This window comes from Lissotriton vulgaris, chromosome 1_1 (assembly GCF_964263255.1).
Source record: "Lissotriton vulgaris chromosome 1_1, aLisVul1.2, whole genome shotgun sequence".
Classification (NCBI taxonomy): Eukaryota; Metazoa; Chordata; class Amphibia; order Caudata; family Salamandridae; genus Lissotriton; species Lissotriton vulgaris.
In genome coordinates, this window is record NC_141685.1 from 921,174,135 (window position 1) to 921,200,089 (window position 25,955).

General features: G+C 43.6%; 1 protein-coding gene across 1 annotated transcript in view; it reads right to left on the minus strand.

Moving 5' to 3' along the window:
- Positions 1-943: 943 nt before the first annotated feature.
- The window catches only part of EIF3G (eukaryotic translation initiation factor 3 subunit G), a 34,288-nt gene continuing 9,276 nt past the window's right edge, over positions 944-25,955 (minus strand). The window contains exons 3-10 of the mRNA XM_086959077.1: positions 15,310-15,395; positions 14,188-14,247; positions 6,824-6,928; positions 4,818-5,010; positions 4,594-4,707; positions 3,698-3,834; positions 2,663-2,769; positions 944-1,049 (exon numbers count right to left, since the gene is read on the minus strand). Of these exons, the coding sequence (XP_086815203.1) occupies positions 1,034-1,049; positions 2,663-2,769; positions 3,698-3,834; positions 4,594-4,707; positions 4,818-5,010; positions 6,824-6,928; positions 14,188-14,247; positions 15,310-15,395 (818 nt within the window). The 3' untranslated portion in view covers positions 944-1,033. The remainder of the gene's footprint in view (positions 1,050-2,662; positions 2,770-3,697; positions 3,835-4,593; positions 4,708-4,817; positions 5,011-6,823; positions 6,929-14,187; positions 14,248-15,309; positions 15,396-25,955) is intronic.

A 25,955-nucleotide genomic window follows, 5' to 3' on the forward strand; every position in this document is an offset into this window, starting at 1 on the left:
CACGTGACTAAGCTCTTGCTTCTTCATTCAGACTTTCCTATTCATCCCAGCTGCTTTGAGCTTATTAAAACATCCAGGGAGCTGTTGGCATTAGGAAGAATTCATGGGATGGTCAGTGTTCGGGACAATTTGGTTCTTTCAGGGGTATTTGGATTAAGGGGTGACCATGGAATCTAATAATTGCCTTTTTACAGTGAGGTGAAGGTGCAGTTAGCTGACCGCAATGGGCTGTTTCTTTGGGCGGTTCATAATACAGACACCAAGATGGAGCTACAAGATTTTCTTTTCTTGAATTGAGGACTTTCACCAAGTTTTCTTCAGATATCCATCCCCTGGATGGCTATCTGAAGTAAACTTGTTGCTAGGAGCCGACTGGCAGGGTTCGACCAACCTACATCTATGAACTATTCAGGGAGTCAGTCAGGTCCAGGTAGCCAAGTGGACAGGATGTGGCAGAGCGGACTCTTATGGGCAGCTCGACAATAGATGGAGCAGTCTAGTGATCACCTTTTTCCCAGTGTGGAGGGGAGAGAAAAGATACCCCCTGGAAACGTATGCATGTCTAAAAGGCTGCTCTTCAGATTGTTAATGTGGTGGCTAAGAAAAGCTCTTGTTTCCAGTACTGGTGGCCTGTTTCCGAATGGCAGCTTCACTTGTGTGGCTTCAAAGAGATTAATTTCCTACAACACAACGATTCAACATTACCGCACTCCACAGGTTTCTCAATCCTAGCCATACTCTTAAGGAAGAGGAAAATCCACAATTGTAGCTTTTCTCCTGCAACAAGTGGAATTTAGGGTCAGAAAATGAATCAGATCCAACATTAGCGATTTAGGATTTGACATGTCTCCAAAAGTAATTATTGGCATACAAATAGTTTCCAAAACACAATCTTACATTTTATCTTTAAGAAGGACGGTCGACTACCACAAAGACAACAGACTGTGTGGAAAGAATCTTTTATTCAATATTACTCTTTCTGGTCAACAACATGGAATCATTCACTTGTATTCGGTGTTCTGAAGTCAAGGCTTCAATTGTTTGAAGGTCTGTTGAAAAGAGAAATTAAATTACAGTTATAGAAAAAGATAAAAGTCAAAATCACAAGAAAATCTATTATTTTAGAGATCGTTTGCTGGTTTGATACGCGTTTAGCACAAGACTATTGTTACGGTGAGGAGCCACAGGAAGTGGCATCACGGTACAGTCACAAACCAACAGGGCATGAATGCCTTCATTCTACATTTAAAAAAAAAAAAAAACACATAGCCCCATCAGGAGACCCAACAAATAATATAACACAAACCAGACAGTTCTTTTAAACTTCAAAATTAATCCTTAAAGACCCAAGAGCCCTGCATGTGGTCGGATGCATAACTTAACCACCTGGAGAAGAGTGTTGTGGAAGACAGCTTTGGACAATCAGAAACCGAAGTAAGTAAAAAAGTGTAGGGGGAAGGCATACATTTTTAAGAGGGATTTCATGTTTTTATTTGCAGGAGCCATCTGCTTAGAAACATCCAACTGATATTTAGCATTAAAAAAATGGTGTCCCCACTTACTACAGCCTGTCCCCTTCTACTAATATGTTTCCCAGCATTTACAGATTACTGCACAGTATACTCTGACCTGCTCAATTCAGCATCCCAACTTAAACCTAGACTAGCTAGGTGTATATGGTGCAGTCTGCTTATTTTTTCCTACAACACGAGATTGGAATTTGACGTGCCAGGAGCCAAGCAGAATTTTAACAAAGTAAGATGGTGACTGCAAGGGACGACTTTGAAAGTGCAGTTCACCTCCATCACTGGATTCATCGGCCAATGTATCCAGTGGAGAAGTACAATGACAAAGATGTGGGTGTTTTATAATGCCTACGTGTTGCGGAAGAACCACCTTAAATACATTCTTGGAGTGAAGAAATTCACCTTTGGCATACTAAAGTTAAAGGAGGCTAAAGCAGGTACTCCAGGTCAGACTGCCTTGCACCAAACCGTTGTAATACTGCCGACCATAAAAAAGCCTTGATTTATTGGTTGCCTTAACATTAAAAGCCTGGGTATGCTTTGAAGCAGGCATTTATGATGCACAACGATGGGACAGCGCAGATAACCACCCAAAGCACCATCGGAGCAGTGTTAAATAAATGTGCTAAGCCCAATCCAACAGGGCCCTTTCACCACTGGTCAGGCCATCTGAACCTAGGAGCATTAGGATATGAACTTAAGAACTCCACCATGATGTAGGGCACCGTGCAGAAATGCACCAATGGCTATGCTTTTGAATAGACAGTTGATAAAAGCTGTATTGATCGCTATATCTCGTCCTAAAAAACATGTATATATATATTTAAAGTTCTCACAATGAACAGGCGCACGTCAATCAACAATCACGTGCTTGATGCAAAAAATGTTTAAAAATTATATATCTGCCACTATCACAAGATACATTTCTGTACTTTGAGCAAAATTAAGACAGTCTAGCCCATTCCCCAGGCTTTAATGTAGGCAATCTAGAACAAATACAAAAACGTTTGCTTCAGGAGCTTTCAAGATCTAGAAAACAGATAAGAACCCTGGGCTTAAATGGCCCCTTGCAAGGGAGGCTCTCCTTCAGATTAACAAATGGATAAGGCAGTACAGCAACAGGATAAAATACTTACTTGGCCCATTCGACGTTCAGGATCAAGTGATCATAACCAAAGCCAGACACCCCGGCAATAGCCCTGGCAGCATCTTCCCTGCGGTGGAAACTGATGAAGGCAAATCCCTGAGTAGAGAAAGAATAGAGAATGAAGGTCTCAATTCAGGACATTGAGAAGAAAATAGCAAGCACCCAGATGTATACTTCTCTGTTCATACAGCTTTGAAATGGTGGGCTTCTGTGCAAAGTGGAACACAACCCACCACAATTAGAACTACTAAGGCATCAGCAGCAAACATGCAAAGCAGTGCTGAAAAATGTCAGCCTCACTCCAGAACTGTGGCAGACACACAAGAAATAAAGTCTGCTTCCAGTTCCCTTTATCCATCCTCCACTTGTTATTGGTTCCTTGGGAGATCTAATAATATAAGAGGAATTCACTAGGTATGGCACATTTTTAAATGCTAGGTGCCTTGCCATGTAAGCTAGAAGGTTTACTGGTTGGTACCTTCCTGGATATTTATTTTGTCAGGCCTGTCTGCAGGTTTAACATCTGCAGCAGTCACACTACACAAGTAGGCCTGAAACCAGGTTTTCCTGCTCAGCCTAGTGGATAGCACAATATGGTCTTCAGGTCACTGATGCATTTAACTTTTCATGCCATGGGTGTATTTTCAGCACCATATACTAAGGACCTAAAATTATGTAGGCCAAATGGGAAGTAGGCAATTTTTTCATGTTCTTGGAGATGAAAACTAGGATCTGGTCCGCAGTGCACCACTGTGCAGAGCTCAACTACCAGTCAGCACAAAAATGAAGGTGCTCACGCAAAAAGATGGTTTGTTTAACCATAAAACGACTTCTAAAGTGCAACTACACCTCAAAGACATCTGTACACTACACAGAACAAGATCGCAACATAAAGTAGAAAACGAACAGAAAAAAAAAATATATATCAAGTATTGAACACTCTACCACTCACCAACAGATACAACACTGTAAGCTGTACAGATTTCTCCTCTGCAACCATTGTGAATGGCTGCCGATTACCTACCTTTGACTGTCCAGTGGTCTTGTCTTTGGCCAGGTAGATTCGGGAGATGGATCCAAAAGGCCGGAAAAGCTCCTGCAAGTCGGTCTCTCGAGTGTCCTCGGATAAGTTGGTGACTCGGATTGTAGCATTATCATCAGCTGGGAGAGACAAAAGATGGTTAGCACAGGCTGGCCACAGTTCATACTCGAGAAGTAAAGTACTTCTACACCACGAATTGAAAACTGAGCTACAAGCTTCACATAATGCCACAAAACATGAAGTCGGGAAAACGGTACAAAAGTAGCTTAAGACTGCTCTGTCTCCCAAATTCTTCTCAGATCACAAAGCGATCTACAGTTAATGGCTTTGGATGTGCTCTGCACGATTTTTTAAAATAAAAAACTAGGCATTTCCCAAGACTCCATTTTCAACCTTGGGGCAAATAGGTTGCTTAAAGGAATTGTTATAAACATGGGGTGCAAACCGATGCACTTACTTGTAACCGCTAGTGAATGATCAAACCACAATGATCTGAAAACTTGGCTACACTGAATAAAGTCAGTATTTGTTTGCATTTACATTGGGTTCAGAAAAATCCTGTGAATGAAAGGACGTGCAGACTGATCATATTTTCGCTCGTTCCAGGTTTATGTTGCAGGGTGGGAGGAAAGAGGTTGGAGGGGACTCTCCTTTAGTTTCCATCCAACAGTCACTTCTATGGTTAAACATATTATGGGAAGTTTTTCACGGCCACACCTGTAGACCCAATCTACGCCACTTTAGCTTTAAATGGATTTTACTGATCATACTGGTAGGTGGGTGCTGGATTGTTTCACCAGATTACCAGCAGAGGATTATTTTAATCGAAATTTTAAACTGAGAGGAGCTAGAACTGGGTTTCTTAACCGGAGGCATACCTCTGCGATTTGGCTGCATGGACTCTCCTCGCCGGGTGGCCCCGTCTCGCAGACTGGGAGGTACATATTTTCCTGTGGTGCTACTACTCTTCGCAGCTTGCGCGGCATCAGGTTCTGCATAGAAATGAACACAGTTAAACAGAACATACATTGGTAGTTGATTAATTTATTTAGGTCGATAGTGAGTTGATTATTGCATTTAAAAGACAACTTTGTCCACAGACCTCCACCAGGAACTTTATCCTTGTCTCCAGTAGTTAGCCCCAGCTGATCTGCCAACTCTTTCTGCATTGGGCCCAAAGTGTCCTTATAAGGACATCGTGTTGTCCAATGGTCACCCTTGCAGATACGGCAAGACACAATCTTCTGGCCCTTCAGCTTATTCATCGGGTCCTCATCCTCCTGAGGGTTCAGGTCCTACATTTAAGATTAAAAAGCCAATTAGGTGAGCTCGAGGTGATGAAAGCTAAAGGTGAACAATGCTCATTTCCTAAAAACAAATGAAGGCCATTTATAAAGGTCTCATTTTACACCATCTTACACAAATGACTGTTCAAAGACTTACTTTATTGCTCTTACTATTCGGCAATCAGTGTTTGTAGAATTAGTGGAGGAATTTCTCACCTTCATACTTATGTTCAACAGAAGCTTTGGAATAACTGATGTTTTAGGATAACAATCTTCCATATCTCTCTTGTAAGCAGTCTACTAACTACTCATCCTGCTCCGAAGCATGAAATATTCTCCAACGGTCGACAGTGCAATATATATAAAATATACATGTTACATACAAATCAGCCGAAATTGTATGATAATCCTAAAGCATTAACTCTTCGGGTGTGCATGTGGGACGCTTATAGCCTCGAAAACTAACATTATCGAATGTAATGATAACTATTAGAGTGTTCAAGATGACCATATTATTTTAGCAGCTGTTTTACTTTTGTTAGCATGACAGTTAAAGGAATGCTGCAAAAAGGTATCTTTCATTCTGCTTTCTTGCAAGGCCATGTATAGACCAGATCTGGAAGGTAGATGGAAACAAGGTTGAATACATTTGCTTTCCTTTTGGGCAGGTCTCTGACTAAGACATTGTTCATGCTATATTGTGAAGATACAAAAACCGTAGCGCACCTCCCCATAGAGAATCATTGGACAATATGCTATAAAGAGACCAGATGATTTAGGAGTGGCAGGCACAGATTAATTGCATTAGGAGAGATGCTGGAGCACCATTATCCATCTGAGGGCACAATAGCCTTCCGAGATATGCAGGGATAAGTACATGGCATAAAATAATTAAAGATATTACTATTCATTCAGCCAATACAACCATGAGGTGAATTACAAATCTATTGGTGTTAGGGAGGGATTAGATGCATTTAAAACACGTAGTAGGGATGTGAAATGTTTTGGGTTTCCATGATGAGCTTTCTTAATATTCACCTTTCCAAATCCTAATCTTAATGACCGCTGAAGTTACCATGATACCATTATTCCACCCACAAGGCCTTTACGCTGCTTTTTTTTTTATAAATCCTGGCCCGGAAGGTGCTGTTTCTCCTGTTCTGGTAGGTAGCAAATCCATGTGGTGGAGTGTGCTTAATCTTTGTTATGATAGACTAGTCATAGTTACTCTGAGCTGAAAGTCAGATACAGCAATTAACCTAAATGCACACCATCATCCTTTACTGAAAAGAAGCTCTAGATTTAAAACCTAAGACTGTCGAATGAAGCCACTCTTTGGATGAACCCAAGTTTCACAAATTTATCAGGATATATTTATTAGTGGTGTCTGAATCTTCCAACTTTACATGTATTATTGGCAAGCTTTCTCAGCCTGAAGAATATCCCCAACTTTGCTTGAGGATATCAATTCCACAAGGAAAATAATTCCATTAGAGAATTCTTTACATCACAAATCTTGTTAGGAAGAAACGTATCCCTTCATTCTAAACATTTGATTAAGTTCAAAGATTTTTTTAGATTGCAAAGTTGGCAAAGAACCTTGGCAACTGCACACCTCTATAATTGAGGCGGATTTGGATTTTTTTTTATAAAAGACTAAGAAATGAATTTAAAAGAGTGCATTAAACAGATTTGAAGTATTCCAGTACAATAAATTGTGTACTTCTCACTTAACGTTTTGATAAACATGTGAAATCTAGGCAAAGATGAAAAGGCTGATTTTCCACTAATCTCTACAAAACTTCACTGGATTTCACTCTACCTCTTTGCTGCTGATGAATGTCATGAGTACATCGTCGCTGACCGTGGTGGTGGCAACATTCGGTCCAGGAGGATCAAACTCAGAATTCCCAAACTTCTTCCAGTTCTAATGATCCAAAAATGAAGAAGGAAAAGAAAACATTACTAAACACTGCACTGCTTTTGAAAAGTATATTTACATCCCAATTACTAAACACTGCACTGCTTGAAAAGTACATTTACATCCCAATGTCTTTGATCCACACGCCCACTTTCCAATAAGAGTTAGGAGTACAAGAAGTAGAAATCAGTGTTCTGCACAACAGACTATGCTGAAGTCCTTCAGTCTATCCGTGTCGCTTGATTACATTGTTCAGAGTAACTCAGCAAAAAAACAAACAGAAAAAATGACATAGTTTTGGTACTAAACCTCACAAGCTGCTGAGTATATGGAGTTATAGGTGCATTGGTAGAGAAGGATAGCTAGGTTTTTTTCAGATCTGCCATGTGAGGACAGGCTCTGCAGATAAGGGCAGCATCCCGTGCTGCAAATATGCTGTGGAATACTAGAAACTTTAGAGATTTGGTGTTGCGGTAACACCTTCCAGTGATTGTATGGACTTTGGAGAGGAGCTTTTGAGACTGTAAATGTACAGATACGGATTTGGAGCTTCCGCGTTACAAATAGGCCTCAGAATTTAATTAAGCAGAACCCCAATCTGCAGTTATCCCCCCACCTTTGCCGCCCTTTTAGCTACAAGATGCAGATTTTCAACACTGGACAGTGCACAGAGGCCTGTTAACTAGACCCTCTATGCCAGTACTTCTTCTGCAAAACAAGGTGTTGTCTAATTGTGCTACAACGGGCTATTGATTTTAGCACCCATGTGAGTTCGCTAGTAAATGGTACATCAAGCACCTAGGGCATGGGTGCTAAAAAAGGGTCCAAAAGGGCTGCAGCATATCTTATGCCACACTAAGGGACCAACACACAAATTCCACACAGACTACCATTGCAGGCTGCGTGACATGGTGCAAACCACGAGGGGAAAAAAATTTAAATGACAATCCTGTGTGTCATGCCAAAGACACTGCATATAATATATGTAAGTCATCCCTACAGCAGGCTTTTGAGTCCCATGCAGGGTGCATTATATTTTGTGAGAGGCACAATTCTGCATGAGCAGATATGCCCCTGTGAGGTCTAGTTCCATCACTAGATATTGCAATTGAGCAGGGAAGCTATGTTAAGGTATGTACTGGGCACTGGTCAGAACGAGTTACCTAGCTACATAATTGCTTCACCGAAACGTATGGTGCTTGGTATCAAACACCTCATATTACTAAACCCATATTGATTCCATTGAAGGATTTATTAATACATACACCCATAGTGTATTGTAGAGGTATACCCCATGGACTCTACTAGACCCCTGAAAAAGCACCAGATCAAATCAGCCAGCAAAAAGGCTCCCTGGTTCAATGATTACCTTAAAAAAAAAACCAGAAGTTATGCCGCACCCTGGAGAAGATATGGAGAAAAACCCCAACCTCCGACAACATGGCCACCCTCAAGACAGCCACCCGCAAACACCACCAACTGATTCGATCCGCCAAGAAATCAGCATTCAAGGATCGTCTCGACAACACCACTCACAACAGCAAGGAACTCTTCAACATTGTCAAAGAACTCACCAACCCCACCGCAGCACCTAACGACATCACTCCCTCCCAAGACCTCTGCGACGCATTATCCTCCTTCTTCTACAACAAAATTGCCGACATCCACAACAGCTTCGAGAACACTCCCAGCGATCAACCCTCCCCAGCACCCTCAGATCCTATTCCACCAACTAACAACCTTAGCGCCTGGAACCCTATAACCACTGAAGACACCATTCGCCTAATGAACTCTATCCACTCTGGCTCGCCAACCGACCCCTGCCCCCACCACATCTTCAACAAAGCTGACTCCATCATCGCACCCCATCTCCGTGATGTCATCAACTGCTCGTTCAACTCTGCCACCTTTCCAGAAAGCTGGAAACACGCCAAACTCAGCGCCCTCCTGAAAAAACCCACAGCAGACCCCTTTGAACTTAAAAACTACCGACCCATATCCCTCCTCCCATTCCCAGCCAAAGTCATTGAGAAAGCCGTCAACAGCCAGCTCGCCGCCTTCCTTGAATCCAACAAATCCCTTGATCCATCTCATTCCGGGTTTCGAGCCAAACACAGCACCGAAACCGCCCTCATTGCAGCGACCGACGACATCCGAACACTCCTGGACAACGGAGAAACAGTGGCCCTCATCCTACTCGACCTATCTGCCGCTTTCGACACAGTCTGCCACAGCACCCTTATACATCGCCTCAGCAACATCGGCATACAAGGAAAAGCCTTGGACTGGATCATCTCATTCCTCGCCAGGAGAACTCAAAGAGTCCGACTTCCCCCATTCTACTCAGAGGCCACCGAAGTCATCTGTGGCGTACCTCAAGGATCCTCACTCAGTCCCACCCTCTTCAACGTCTACATGAGTCCTCTCGCCTCCATCGCGCGTCAACACAACCTCAACATCTCGTACGCAGACGACACCCAGTTAATCCTTTCCCTCACCAAAGACCCCAACACCGCCAAAACCAATCTTCACGAAGGCATGAAAGAGGTAGCCGTATGGATGAAACATAGCCGCCTAAAACTCAACTCAGACAAAACGGAGGTTCTCATTCTAGGATCCTCCCCCTCAGCCTGGGACGACTCCTGGTGGCCTTCTGCTTTGGGCACAGCACCCACACCCACAGACCATGCACGTAACCTTGGATTCATCCTAGACTCCTCTCTCTCGATGTCCAGACAAGTCAACGCAGTCTCGTCCTCCTGCTTCAACGTACTTCGCATTCTCAAAAAGATCTTCCGCTGGATCCCTGTCGAAACAAGAAAGACTGTCACCCACGCACTGGTCACGAGTCGACTGGATTATGGTGACACACACTATACGCCGGAATCTCAGCAAAATTACAGAAAAAACTCCAACGCATCCAAAACGCGTCAGCGAGACTCATACTAGACATCCCTCGCCAAGATCACATCACCAGACATCTAAAAGACCTCCACTGGCTTCACGTCAACAAAAGAATTACTTTCCGCCTTCTCACCCACACACACACAAGGCCCTCTACAATCTAGGACCCGAATGCCTCAACACTCTACTGTCCTTCTACAAACCCACCGCCAACTAAGATCGTCCAATCAAGCCCTCGCCGCAGACCCGCGCATCCGAAAATCCTCCATGGGTGGCAGATCCTTCTCCTTCCTGGCTGCCAAGACTTGGAACTCGCTGCCAAGACTTGGAACTCACTCCCCACTCACCTCCGCCTTACTCAGAACCACATCTCCTTCAGAAAAGAACTTAAAACCTGGCTATTCGACAAATAATGATCCCCTTCCCCAAGCGCCTTGAGACCCTCTGGGTGAGCAGTGTGGTATACAAATTGCCCGAACTTGAACTTGAACTTCTAGTGTGCTGGTTGACTGGTTCTGACCAGCCTGACATCACAGATTTACCTCGGACCTCTAGTGGAGAGCGCCTATGCTCTCAGGAGGACAGGAACAAAGCATGCTCTGGCAGGAGGTGTTTACCCCACATTCCAACAGGATGACCTGTAAATTAACATTCCCAGGCAGGGAGCTTCAAAGAGCCCACCTCCTTTGGTATGCAAATCTGGCTTCCCTCGGAGGTGAGGGTATGCCAAAAATTTAAAAGTATACCATCTTGGTGATGACAAATTGAGGAACTCTGGAGCAGGGTTATGCCCACTTCCCACAGGTAGTGGGTCATTTGGGAGAGGGGCGGGGTAAGGAGACTATAAGCTACAACCCTACACTCACCTAACGCCCCTAAATCTAGTGTTTAGGAAAGCTCCTAGCACCAGAAAAGGAGATTCTTGACGACCTAAGAAGGACACCAAAGAGCATCAAGGACTGTGGAGAAGCAACTAACTTGCCATCAACCCTGCCGGACTGTCTGCTCTTCCAGACAAACTTGTGCCAAAGTAGTCTCATCCTACAGTTTCTGGACCGCCGCAAACCTGACTCCGGGAAGCACCACTGCACCAGTGACCCCTAGCCCGGAAATGTAGTGGGCCAACCGTGTCAGCTTGGTCCCCGACCCCCAAAGCCCACTTGGGTTTGCCCTCAGTGGACTTACCGGCGCCGCCTGCAGCCTCCTTGTGCAGGTCCACTGTACCTCCAGTGACTCCAGTGAGGAAAACCCACCACCGCAGAACACCTCTACACCTAGGCACCCTTGCCCAAGGAGAAGAGGACCGAAGGTGTCCCCACGTCCCGAGGATTGTGAAACTTGAGCCCCATTGTTTGGCAGCCTGACTGATCTCCTAGTCCCAGCTTGAAGCCTCTTTGCAACCAGACCATTCCCCATTGAAGTGAATGGGACACCAGACACCATAACACATTTCTGAACATGGACGCTCTAGAGCCTCCAGAGGTGACCTGTTGGGAGTACCCTTGGATCTTGCCCCATACTCACCTCAAGTTCAGGAGATTGGCTCCGTAAGTCCCTGTGAAATGCCTGAATGCCGTACATGTTTGGTGTCGGATTTCTTTGAGTGTGACTCACTTACTTTGAGTGTGTAATATTTGCTTAGCACTACCTACGACATGCCTAACTGATCATCTGCACTACCACAAAAGAGTATTTGGGTTGTCATTTGTACCTTTGGTGTTTGGCTGGGCTCTTTATAAAGTGTACACTGTGGATCTCTCTTTGGCCCACTATATAAAGAGCCTGCTTCCTACACGCACACCTATTATGGAATAGTAGGGGCCGTGATAAAGAACACTCTTGCCTTTACATCATTGCTCAAGTCTGCTTTTAGGCACTAAAGTTACTAAAGAAGCACATGAACTGGATCAGTGTTTGCCATTTTACAAACATTTGGTTCTATTTAGTACCAAAACTTGTCAGTACAGTCTGAAATTTAAAACAAATATTTCAACAGGTTCAGGAGCAGACATACACTGCCTGGTGGCTAGTCTGTTTGTGGAACGTTCTAGTTGCACAATTATGACGATCTGCATCTGAGACAGAAGTCTCACTAAAGAAAAGAGATGTCCTTAAATGAGGTTTAAAAAAAAGACACCAGAGAGTTTGCTTAAAACTACTCAGATACCCTCTTCTTTCAAAAATGATATATTTGCAGTGACCATACACAGGTTACACATAAAACCAGCTACTGTCCTGATTTCATAAACAGCAATCTATATGCACTGCAATAGATTAAACAGACCCCATATCAAATAGTATTTTCATTTACAGAATGTATCCGCTGACATTTGAGGAAATAAAGAAGGGTGCACCCCTTGCTTTTTGCCAACCATCATCAGGAACCAATTCACAGATCTGGTGGAGTCAAGTGTAACCACTGAAAGAATCACAAGCTAATCTTTGACAAGCACACAGAAGCTGCTGTAATAGTATGTACACCAGCGAACAATTACATATAGCCGCGAGAAGGGAAAGCAGTGGAGTGGAGATATGATGCAGACAAACTCCTGGCGGGGCGATCATCATCATCTAAAGAAACCAATTTTCATTAAGAGTGACTAAAACTAACCTAAGAAATGGATTTTATTGAAACCAGAAATAAAAATGTATGTGAAATGTACTCAAGTATGAAGTGCTTAAAGGCCAGCGAGATGAAGAAGCAACCCAATGCAAGACAAGCGAGCAATAATTGTGTGGAAGAGTAAAACCTGGCACCATTTAAGACCGGTGTTAAGAGGTTTATCAGAAAGTGTTCCTAAAGATTCAAAAGCGGTACAAAAGGGGATGGTGATGGACGAAGCATCTAAATCAAACACTCACACCCAGTCAAAAGATCTGGGTTTAATCCATCACCGTTCTTTAGCCCACTCTGCCACCCCAGTTCAGACATGGCTATATGCAAATCAGTCTGACCCTGTGCCTCATGGGAACAGTCCAGCCCGAACTGCCAAGCCATGTCTTCCCTGGACCGGAAACAAGCTTCCGAGGACCGGTTTCTGGCATTCCAGCCGTCTACAGCCCGGCTTGCTTGAATCGAGTGGCAAAGTGAGCAAGGGACTCACGTCTGAGCATACCCTGCCACACTTATGGCGGCCAAAAGCGGTACAAAAGGGGGTGGTGATGGACGGAGCATTTAATCAATCAAACACTCACACCCAGTCAAAAGATCTGGGTTTAATCCATCACCGTTCTTTAGCCCACTCTGCCACCTCAGTTCAGACATGGCTATATGCAAATCAGTCTGACCCTGTGCCTCATGGGAACAGTCCAGCCCGAACTGCAAAGCCATGTCTTCCCTGGACCGGACACAAGCTTCCGAGGACCGGTTTCTGGCATTCCAGCCGTCTACAGCCCGGCTTGCTTGAATCCAGTGGCAAAGTGAGCAAGGGACTCACGTCTGAGCATACCCTGCCACACTTATGGCGGCCAAAAGCGGTACAAAAGGGGGTGGTGATGGACGGAGCATCTGAATCAAACACTCACACCCAGTTCGGGCTGGACTGTTCCCATGAAGTAGTGTGGCTCACTGGTTAGAGGCGGCAGACCCGAGAGCAGAGGACGGCCCGGGACCAGGGTTCGATTCCCGGCGCGGCAGGTTTCTGGACCAGGGTCAGCGGACTCGATAATTCTCTCGCCTCGGTGCCCACTCTGATCAGCGATCACACTCGGCAACTCTGGGCATTAGCTTGCCTCATCTTCACTAACGGCCCCACCAGACCGCCGGGGATGCCTGGTCTCACCCTGGAGATACCCATTAAGGGACCATCTCTCAGGGAAGCCAGGAAGGGTTTCGCAGCGGTCGAAGCGCCTTGGGACCCTACGGGTAAGTAGTGCGCTATATAAATGCCAATACATACATCAGCTTCAGCAGAAGCCTGAAACAGGTTAGAAGTGTCCCAGAGATTAATCTGAAGCTCAGTAGAAGGTCTTGTGTGGTTGGCTTACCACTAGACCGAGAGCACAGTTGCCCAAGGAAGAGAAAACACAAGGCTGCACATACTTCTGATTGAGTCTCTGCTGCAAAAAGGGGGTTCACTGAAGGGTAACAAAAGTTCTTGAAAGGGTCAATATGACACAAGGAAGCACAAACTGGATAATGCTTGGGTACAGTCATGAAAGGAAAGTGTACTGACATAAAAAAAAAAATTCTCCAGAAAATTACTGAACAGATATGCGTTGGGTAGAGAAAACGGCCCAGCTTCTTGACTGACAATGCTATAAATAAATTCATAAAACAAAGGCCCAATTTGGGGGAGAGAGAGAGAGAAGAAAATCATTTAAATCCACTATGAGTTTGACAACACTAATACTAAGCTTACCTTCCTTCTTGCTACAGATTTGGAGGCCTTTCTCGTTTCAATTCTGAAGGTGCGGATAATCTGCAAAAATAAGGAAATCATTTGATTAAAAGAGGTTGGAAGGCAACTCTCGCAAGGAGCGACAGACAGCATGTCATCTTAAGTGATTCAACAAATGTTGTTCCTTAAAGAGAATTTCTTTGGCAACAGGTCTGAAAACATGTTATTCTATAGTTAGAAGGGGAACACAGAGCGGGGTTGGACAAGGAAAGAATCAGTATATAAACTACCATTGAATCGATTAGGCAGAAGGTTCGAAATACTATACTGGAGCAAATGAAAAACAAAAATCACATTTTAATAAGTTTACAAAGGTGTACATGTGTGCCCTCAATTAGTCTTTAATATGAGACAAGGAAAATTCATAGCAGTCTGTTCACTTTTAAACTTTACAGACGTGCCTTGGCCTTCAAGACAATCAATGAAGTAGCATGGACCCCCCCCCCCCCAATTCAAAATCAATAGGATAAATGGAGAGCAGAATATGATGAAGTGACGAGTGCAGATATAGCAAAGAAAATGCTAATGAGAGCATGTTGGATAGGCAAAGAGATGGATTGATAAAAAAAGTAATCATTTACTTACTGAGCACCATGACAACGCCAATCACTAAAATGCCATAGCCTCACCAAGCTTAAGTCAGAAATGCTTTCATTATTTTTTTAAAGACAGGTTTGGACAGGCAATAATATTAGAAGAGCTCAATCCAGAAAGCTGGAGCTCTGTGGGGGGAAACTCCTGACCTCTTTAACCATTACAAGCAATGTTGATTAAGGAGAAAAAGGCTGCCACCAGATGTAGGATCACTTGCAAGATGATGGTTTATTAAGTATTCAAGATAGTGGTAGTAAACGCTTAAATTAGTCATACAAAACTTTCAGAAATTGCTAGTAACTGCCAATTTTCCTCTAAACTATGCAATGGTTGCAATTTCTAGATCAAAGTCAAATCTGCCTTCCTCGGGGAAGACATCTTAGAAAGAGAGCTGTGGGTAGCAGACAAAGGCACTTTTCCTGCAAGCCTCCGCAATCCAGCCTTGTGCTACCATGGATTTGAGAACAAAACTACACATCGTAGACTCACCTTGAACTTCTTGCCATCCTCGTCTGTCTTGTAATCTATAACAACCTTATGGTTTTCATCGAGAACTAGTTTTGGTGCATCCACCCCTACAAAAAAGCAAGATAACAAAAAACAAATGATAATCTGCATGGGTGTCCAGGAAACCAACCTAACAGATGTGTACATAGATCCAATAATGAAGATGACAACTGCAATGCAAAGCAGCAGCGAGGAATGTGGTCCCTAAAGAAACATTTCTACAACAGTTCTTTCAGAATATTGAGATGTTAATAACAACCTTGTTTATATAGAAAAATTTACTACAGCATTATTTACTCACTGGCAGCTTTCAAAGTGTCACTACCTACAAAACCCCAAACAAAAGCTCTAGTAATACACTGGCCTTCATATTCACCTTGTAGACCTAACTCCCAGGTTGCATGCTTTAATATTTCCAGGAAAAACACCGGCATCAAAGCCTGGTTAAAATTAAATTAACCGCTTCGCTGCGGCAGTTATTTTTCCGCTGTGCGGCAAAATTCAAAGAGCAATGTTACATGACGAGCTCAGCTTGTCATCCGCACACGACCACCGTGGCTGATGACGAGCTGAGTTCGTCATCAGCAGCAAAGGGGTTAATAAAATGCTGAATGGGTTCTGAGAAGCACTATGTCGGGCACAATACACAACCCAAGATCATAAAAAAATGCAAGCTCTCGCCATTTCTGAGGAAATTACTGCAATCAAAATATTCTTAAAAGAAAGAAGAATCTAAAGGTTATCAAGGATAGAAGATTTTATAGATGAAAACTCCAAAAGCAGATCCCAACAATGAGGCAAAACAATACCAAGAAGCTGCAACAGAACTTCCAGATCCTTCAAGAAAGCCAACAATGTAAAAGTTAAGAGATTCTGAACATTCAAATCACACAGAACTCAAGAGGTAAATGTAATGTTAGTCTTAGCCAAGCACACAGCACATCTATCCTAATGGGTTAAAGATTTACTTAGAAATGAATTTAAAATAATTTTTATAAGCATACACTTTACTAATAGAAAGCTTCCTCCTATTCTGCATTTTACTTCAAAAATCTAAACTTACAATTCTAGATCCTAACTAAGCCTTGTAGGAGAGTAGGATCTGCTTCTTATAGTTACCCCCACTTTTGGCTGATGTTTCTCTGTGTTCAACAGAGTCTGGCTGTGATCCTGCTATCCAGGGCCCCAGCCTAGCTCCTCTAAATTGATTACATTTACTTTAGGTACACTCCAGATTGGATTCTGGGGTACCCTTATAAGTCCCTAGTATATGGTATACTATGTACCCAGGGCATAGGTACCCCAGAGGCCCCTCAGGGGCTGCAGCATGTATTATGCCACTCCTGGGAGACCATTCAAAATGACACCACAGGTCTGCAACAGCACCCTGTATAAGGTGGTGCATGCACCCCTTACATAGATATAGGTTCACTATATCTACCTTATATCACTGCACATATAAACCTAGCAGTCACCCCTATGGCAGGCCTTATCAACCATGAAGGTAGGGTGCTGGGGTTTATGTGAGAGGGTGCTCCTGCATGAGCAGAGTCCCTCTGCAGCCTTCAGGACCTATATTCCAGGGTTTTAGTGATGCAGCCAACCATATACTGTTAAGTGCATTATAACCTTGCGGTAAATGCTAACTTTAAAACGGCTGCAAGGAAGCATACCTCCCCCTCCAGTAATTGGCGAGGGAGGTATGATTCCACCCTCCTAAAGGGAGAAATTACTACACTGGTACACCCGGTACCAGCTTTTTCGACCCTGGCATCACAAGATGGACGCTCCAGCCACAGACACGAGTCTGCCCTCCTGCTGCTGGAAGAAACTCCAGCAAGGGAAGGCTTGACAATAGGTTTCCTGTTACAGGGAGGTGTGCCCACCTCCCAGACAGGCTTTAGTGCATTGGGGCTGGGTGGGTGCACTCCAAGAGTGCTTTAATGTCTGCACTTGGGGCACATTTGGTGTCCCTGTGCATAGTCCAGCTCAAACTGGTTGAGAGGAGCCACTTGCTCCTGCTCTGGCGCAAATCTGGACAAAGGACATGGGTGTAGCTACCCCTCTATCCAGATCCTCCCATAGGTGGGTCCCCAGAGTTTGTTCCACCCCTTCCTTGGGTATAAAGTAGGAACCCCGGACAACAGGACTTTAGATATTACCTGGACTAAACTCTGCTACAGAAAACCAAGTATTTCGCCGATCTGAACAACGCTGGACGACTGAAGACTCTCCCTTGGAGTAAAGGAGTTACTCCCCTGCTAACCAGGCACCTAAACACATCTGACCGGTTTGCTTCTAAGCAGTTCCTGAAGTACTACAAAGATTTCTGCAACACAGAAGGTGGGTTACAGTGGTCTCCGATGTTGATCTGCGCTCTCAGCTATTCTGAGGCCCGCATCCCTCATGGGGACTGTGCCACCCGAACCACTGGGCACCGTGTACATTTGAAGCAGCATATGCTGTTTGGCGACCCCGGAGGCTGTGCTTTGGGCTACTTGTAGTCCTGACCCCAAGCAGTGTTTCCACCGAATATTTCCTGCATACACTCCCAGAGTGAACCATGGGCTGGTATTTTGCGATTCCTCTCTAGGTCACTTCGCAATCCCTGGTCCATTGGCCTGTGGGTCCCTGATAAGGTAACTTTAAACTTTTAGTGGGCTTTCCTGGTTGCTCCAGACGTGCCCTGACTCTCCATTGCTCGGAGAGCCCCCAGGACCTTGCTGGTCCTCACCAAAGCAGATTTCCTCTGACCGCATGGGTTGCAGTTGCCAAAGGCGTGTTCGTCTCCAACCCGGACACTGACCTACCCTCCGCCAGCACTCTACATCCTTCGTGGGAATGTTCACCTCCGAACTTGGTCGTCGTCGTCTCCTGGTCCCCGTGGCTGCAGAATCAAGCTTCACCTCTTCGCACCTGAAACACCAGACATTGGTGGGCATTCATCTACCGAGCCCCTGGTCACCCTGAAGTAACCCAGACACTTTCCCCTCTGCTTTCAGGTTCTTCTCAGCTCCAATCCAGGCTTGGATCACATCGGACACTATCTTCCTGGCAGCAGCACTTCTTCACAACACGCCATTGAAATCAACAAGCGTTTCCGACACCACTTGACCCCTATGCACCTGGCTTCCCTGGGATAGGCAACACAGGTACCTCAGTATTCTCAAGGGTGCTGGCCTTAGAACCTTCTATGTTGCACAGTGTTTGCTTGAAGTCCTCTCCTAAGTGTCCTTAATCTTCAAAATTCCAACTGCGAATTTCCCAGTTAGAGTTGTACAGAGCTCGCGGCTGTGTTCTCACACTGCACCCGGCCTCCGTGGGTCCCCTATGTCACTACCTTGGGTGGTTCCTTGTAGTTTCAGCGATTCTACGTGCTCTAGGCACGGTGTCAAGTCGTGGTTGTTATACCACTGTCTTAGAATATGGTTTGGTCTCCCCCTGGAGCCCACTGTGTATTGTGCTATTTACTGTTCTAGTGATTTAATAGTGTGCTTTGTACTCTAATCTCAAAGAGGTTAGTAGAGAGTGCTTAGTAATAAATACATATATTCATTGTGTGGTTCTCCTTTCATTTGGTCATTCAGGAGGTTATAATCTGGTAAACCAAGCTGCTTTACATTCCTTCGAGACTTAGCCTGAAGGCTGCTCTCCACAGCTACCACTAGGATAGCTTTCAATAAAGGTTGGCTATAACCTAATTATCAATAAGGGTCGTTCGGACCGATGCAAGGTGACCACTTTAACTAGTGGACAGCATATACCAGGCCAACTTCTCACAAGCCTTTGGACAGGCAGTCGTTCATAATGATGGTTCATAATAACTGGCACCAAGGGTGCTTGGGAGCCAGTTTTGCCTTTAATTGATCGCATCACTCGACGATTTGTGATGACAAAGAGGTGTTGAAGGACAGTTATGTAACAAAATTGCATGACACATGCTCTAGTACTACTAACATCTTCATTTTGGAAGCACCATTTAATCCTAAAACCATCACACTTTGTATCAGCTATCTTATACTGCATGTAATGCAAGTATAAACTAATGACTTACATATTCACAGTGCTTTCTGTCAAAGGCTTTGCCCTCATAACACTAAAAATACAGAAGTTACTATTCTCCACTGCACAAACCAAGATGTAATTCTGGGGCTCTCTCATTACACACAGAACTCTGCAGTGCATTAACTAATAGAGGTTTCATATACTGTACCACAGTGCATTTCCCGCTGTGTAACAGCTTTTTTAAAATGTATTTTTCATTTAAGCTTCCCATTATTGTATATGTATCTACCTGATGGTCAAAGACCTAGAAAACCTACAGAATATTTTGGGGTTTATTCATGAGAGGCTTGCATCACCAGAGCATCACTTATTTTGATGCTGTGGAAGCGCCTCAACCATATGTATGAGGCATCGCAGTCACTGTGCATGGCCTCATAGATATGGAGCAAGACAAAGCAGCGCAAGTCACGCCATTGCCTTATTCTGCGTCAAGGAGGCGTATAATGGGCGTTGAGTGGACTTGGATGCTGCCCCAGATTTATAAAAATCACGTAAACCTGGGGCAGTGCCAAAACCTTGCGCCTCCCCAGTGGAGGCATAACGAGGAGAAATGTTTTCATTTCTCCTAGTGTTTTCCTCTGTGTGTGTGTGTGCTGCATTTTGCAGTTCACATAAAAAGGGGAAAACACCTCTCGGGATTGTTTATGTGAAGGAAGGTGCCCCTTCCTGCACAAAAACAATTCTGCCTAAATTGGTGCTAGGCAGCAATTTGTGTGCCAACGCAATGGGAAAGGACAGGAATGCACAGTATTCGTAAATACAGTGCATTCCTTTCACACGGGCATAGGGCAGCGCAGCAAGAACACTTGCAGCACTACCCTGTGCCAATTCCTCATAAATGAGGCCCTTTGTTTTTAGCTACACCTTTGACCACGCCTAAAATCTTACTGGCATTTGGTTTGCTAAACACTGTTCCCCCCACCGTAAAAATTATTTGCTGTGGGAATTGGGGGCATTTATGCTGGTTAATGAGGTGTACCACCAGGTTCTAGAAACGTGTCAGGAAGGGTGCTTATTCCTAAAAATGTTTGCTAAGGGGGGTCTCAGCATCAAAAAGTTTGAAGGCCTATGCTATAGAGTAAGCACTGTTTACAGTACTCGTTCTCTACTGATATCAACTTCATTTCTTAATGTAGGTTCGTTGTTTGCCAGGGGTTTGATACAGATAAAAGCTGTCTGTAGTAGGGCATTTGCTTTGGAATTAGCATTAACTATTTTGGCTTTCTCTGAACAGTTGTATACAGATTTAACACCACACTCGGGAAGGGTTTCCCGTATATCTGTGGTTGATTGTTCATGTGAACTAGGCTATGTGTAAAGTCATAGCACTTAATACAGCAATATGCGGGAAAACACAGCTTGGATGATGTCAATGTATAATTATATATATATATATATATATATATATATATATATATATATATATATATATATATATATATATATACACACACATATACATACACACACAATCTAGGAAGCAGAGAACTTTGGGTAGTGCCCTAAATTAGGTGGAAAGCAGCTCCTTTATAGAGAACCCTGCAACACCAGAGACACTCTGAATGTGCTCACCTCAAATGCCTGTTTTTCTAGCAAAGTTTTTAAGCAAAGGATTAGCACAGTGCCACCCATGCAGAGCTAGAAAGGAACAAAGCCTTATGACATTTATGCAGCAAAATCTTTAAGCATAGGTTTTCAAGTGCTATACCTGCCGAGCTGTAAAATGACAAAAGACTTTTACCACTCCAGGCACAGTATTACAGCTTTGGATAGATACATATACACATACATACACACACACACACACGTTGGAAAGAATATTACGTGATGGTCCCTAAACATAAAGGAGGCACTCATCCTACAAAGCGTTCAACGATAATCAAGTAGTTGGGTCTGAAGGATTGATTTAATGCTGTCAGAACAGCCGCAGACTGAACTGATGGCACGCCTGCTAACACAAGGTTGGGACATTACATGACTTTAATTACATTTAATTTGACATTAAATGTCAAGTTGGTTACGAAACCAGAACTTACAGGTAAGTGCTTCATGAAGTCAGATTAATGGCTGGACGAGGGATACAAACTGGTACAGTTTAGTTTGCAACTGTCAAAATGGCTGGGGAACTGCAATCGCATAATTGAACAGTGTGGGTCAAATACATGAACCGTATGCTTCGCATCCATTGTGTTTTAAAAACATTACTAAAATGATGTAAATAGGCAGGTCAGTGAAATCAACTAATGTTAAATAAAACACACTGATGGTACATAGGACTCACTAAATTATGAACAATATGCAGTCCCCTTTTGCTAGCCATAATATGTCGTCCAATAAGAACGAGAAGGGACTCATTCAAGTTTCGTAAATGGATACTTTTCTTGTTAACCAGTATTGACGGCATGATCTCGCTGAAACGGGTCTACATGGTTTTAATAAAGCGATATGGAACCTGCAGAGTGCTCCTAGATCCCATGTGGATGTTTGTTAGAAAGAATATTACTTGATGGCCACTAATCAAGAAGGAGGCACCTGGCCTACAAAGCATTCAACAGTAATCAAGTGGTTTGTGTAAAAGAATATATATTAACACAATAAGTGCCAGAGGACACAACAGCTTGCACCATCCACTGCCTCTGCTGCCAATTACCCTACCAAGACATCTATTACCCATTACACTCCTACAAATGTGACAATACATACTATTCAGGGCCCCCAAAGCTACAAGATTGGCTTGGGTGGCACGTATTAGTGATTCTTAACCCCTTCCATGCGGCCGAGATTTCCCTGGTGTGCTGTAAACAACACGAACAGGAGCAGGCCGTGACGAACCCCAGCCGTCATCAGCACACGAGCACCGTAGTGCATGACGGCTGGGGTTCGTCATCAGCATGGAAGGGGTTAAAGTACATTATATTATTAAATAGAAACAGCACTCTCACCCAAATTTGGCAGGCAACACAACTCTGTGGCAGACTGTCACAAGCACCAGTGCTAATTATTAAGTGCCGGCGTCGAGCACCGGGAAAAAAACAGCTCAAATTAAGCACTGAACCAAACTATAACATGCCACTCTACCGTCTATTGTGTTGTGACAAATAATGTAATTTGAGAAGTTATAAGTGGTGTTATGAACGCTATGATTTCACATGCTGTAAGTGATCTATTATGCAAGCGGAAAGGCATGAGTTATAGTTAATATAATGTTGTGAGTGAGGTAACAAGACCGTTTGGAGGTGCACAACATAGTTTGAAGGTGGTACGTAAATTATAAATTGAAGTTGTGATTATAACTTTATAATTATTTATGTTTGAGTGTTTTAAGTTGAGTGTTTTAAGTTGGGTTTGTATAGCAACAAAACAAGGTATTTCTAACTACAAATTATCCATAACCTTTGCTTTATGAATTGTATGTTATTTTTGTTTATAGGTTTCAAATCGCAGTGTGTAGTGCCACCAAGGGCGGGAGATCCTTTTCAATCCAAGTCCCACAAATGTGGAATAGACTACTGCAGCCCCTTCGTAAAGAAACTAACCTTCTCCTTTTTAGGAAGTCTTTGAAAACACTTTTATTTAGAGACGCCTTCGGCTCTCTTTGAGTTAGGTTGCTATAATCTGAATTCCTTGCTTACCTACCAAACTCTTGTTGCTGTATCTGTCAGAAGCGCCTAGAGACCTGACGGTGATTTGGCACTATACAAAACCCAGATAACAATAACAATAACAATAACTGATTGGAGTATCGCAAAGTGGAGTGTAGTACAGTAAAGCGAAGGAGAGCGACAGCGTTTAGTGTTGTAGAGTTTAGTAGAGTAGAGTGACTTAGGGTACAGTTTAATACAGTGGAGTGTTGCATCGTATTGTGGATGTTGAATAGTGGCATGTCGAACAGTAGAGCCAAGTGTTGTCGACTGGAGTATCATCAAATGGAGTGTGGTGGAGGGCCATCAAGTAGAGTTACATGGCATGGTGTGTTGCAGAATGCAGTGGCACAGAGCGGAGTTCAGTGCAGTAGAGTGCCTTATAACTCAGGGTTGTGTCGAGCAGTGTAGTGGTGGTGAGTCTCGTACAGTGTAGTGTTGTACAGTGGAGTATCATTTGTAAAAACAGTGCATGATGGAGTGGCGAGGTATAGTTAATGTTGTCTGGTTAGTGAACTGAGAAGAGCTCGTCAAGAGGTTCACTACGTCTAATAATTCGAAAGCAGGGGATGAATTGTTAATGAAGTTATTACTATATCTTTAGAATTTTTTAAGTTTGTGTAGTTCAGACTTGGTTTGTTTAGGGAAAATATGTTGTCCCGACTATAACTAAGCTTTAACCTTTGTTTGTCTTTGAATTTTTTTAATTTTTATAAAAATGTGTTTCAAATTATGATAGTCCAGTGTCGCAAGTGGAGAGTTATTTGAAGTGTCACATAGTACACTGGTGGAGAGTGTTGAAAAGTCTATTGTCATAAACTGGAGTACTGTAGATTGGGAGGGAGTAGAGTGTAGTAGCATATCATACAGTGTAGTAAAGCGTAGTGGCATGTCTCATATAGTGGCAGTGCCTAATGGCTGTTTATTTATCAGCCGGGCTGTCGTGTTCTGTACTACCTATAGTTTTGATACAAGAGATTCTTTGGTTGCTACAAGTAGCGCATTGCCATAGTACAGGCGACTCATAAGTGCTTGGACTTGGGTCTTCCGGACGAACACCGAGAGCCCCTGGAATATTTTCTTAAGGTGGTGCATTATCCCAAAACACGAGCCACAAGCGGCAGTGACTTCCTCTTTCATCGATAGTTCATTATCAGAACGCCCAGATTTCTTACTGTATTTTTTGGGCAAGGCGCCGGACCAAGTTCCGTTGGCCACCAATCAGATGGTCATAGAGACTGTGCTTTTCCCAAAAATATAATCTCCGTTTCGCACCCCCCATTCAACTGAAGACGGCTTAAGGACATACACTTAGCAATGTTTCTCATACATTGGTGAAATGGGTTTAAACATACTCTACCTCAGGTCAATAATCAATTGTATGTCGTCAGCATATGAGAGTATTTCAAAACAGAAAGGCTTGACCAGCTGAGCCAGAAGGGAGACAGATATTAAAAATTGTGGGGCTCAAAGCTGAGCCCTGAGAGACTCCCCTTCCTAGAGACAGCCTTAGATTGGAAAGGAACAAGCGTGATTTTTGGAGTTCTGTCCTTAAGGAAGTCTTTTAGCCAGTTCAGTGCAGTACCGTGTATTCCCATCTCAAACATATGTTGGATCAGAATGGGAGGGGACACAGTATCAAATGCTGCTGACATTTCAAGCAGGACCAATATCATGAGTGTACCTGCAACTAAGGAGACTCCAAGTAAATCGACTACCGCTACAAGAGTGGTTTCTGTACTATGAGAGGGTAAAAACCAGATTGAGAAGAATCGGGCAGATGTGCTTCTAAGTAGGAGGAGAGTTGTCTGTGGACATGAGATTCTAGCAATTTGCTAATTGAGGGCAACAGAGAAATAGGATGGTAGTTTGATACTTCCATAGGATTAGCCAATGGCTTTTTTAAAGTAGGTGCAACAAAAGTGGTTTTCCAATCTTTCGGCAGTGCTGCTGATTGCAGAGAGCTATGACCGCTGGAGCAAGAGAACTAGATAGCAAGGCTATGACATGAGGGGGGCAGAGATCTGCTGGAGACCCGGATTTTGTTGTAGTCAGAAGATCCAATACTTGAGACTGGGTGATAGGTTCAAATCTTTCTATAATAACCTGAAAGCTAAGTCCAGATGCCTTGTCAAGATCTATATTTGTTGACGCCAATGGGTTGGTGTGAAAGTTACTATATAGTCTGTCTATTTTTAAAATTCAAAATATGAAGCCAAGGAGTGACAGTGTTTGAGAGGCTATGCTAGCCGAGCTGCATGCAAGCGGATTGGTATGTTCCTTTACAACTTTGAACAGCTCTTTCACTGAATTTCCAAGTGGAGTGGCAGAGTACAGTGGAGTAGAGTGTCGTAGAGAGGAGTGCCGTGTCAGAGTGGCATATCGTAGAGAGAAGTTGAGTGGCGAGTCGACTAGTGTCATACATTGTAGAACAGCAGCGTAGAGTGGGTGGGCATAGACTGGAGTATAGAGTGGCCTAGTGTGTCGTACAGTGTTGTAGAGTGGAGTTGCACACAGTGGAGTGACGAACAGCACTGTGGTGTAGCGTGGGATGAAGTGAAGTATAGTGGAGTACACTAGAGTAGGGTAATGTAGATTGAGTTAAGTGTCAAACTAGAGTACTGTGTAGTACAGTAGAGTGCAGTGGGGTGTCTGTATTCTACTCTGTTGTAATCTACATCAGTTTCCAATAATTAAGTCTAGCTGATTTTTGCACAATGGAGTGGTGAACAGTAGTGTTGTAGAGTGTGGAACAGTTGAGTGGCATACAGCGTTATAGAGTACAATGGCATTGAGTGGAGTAGCATACAGTAGAGTAGAGTGGAGTAAAGTGGGGTGCAGTGGCATACAAAGTTGCGTAACGTGTTGCATAGTGGACTAGAGTATTGTACAGTGGAGTAGAGTATTTTACAGTGGTATACA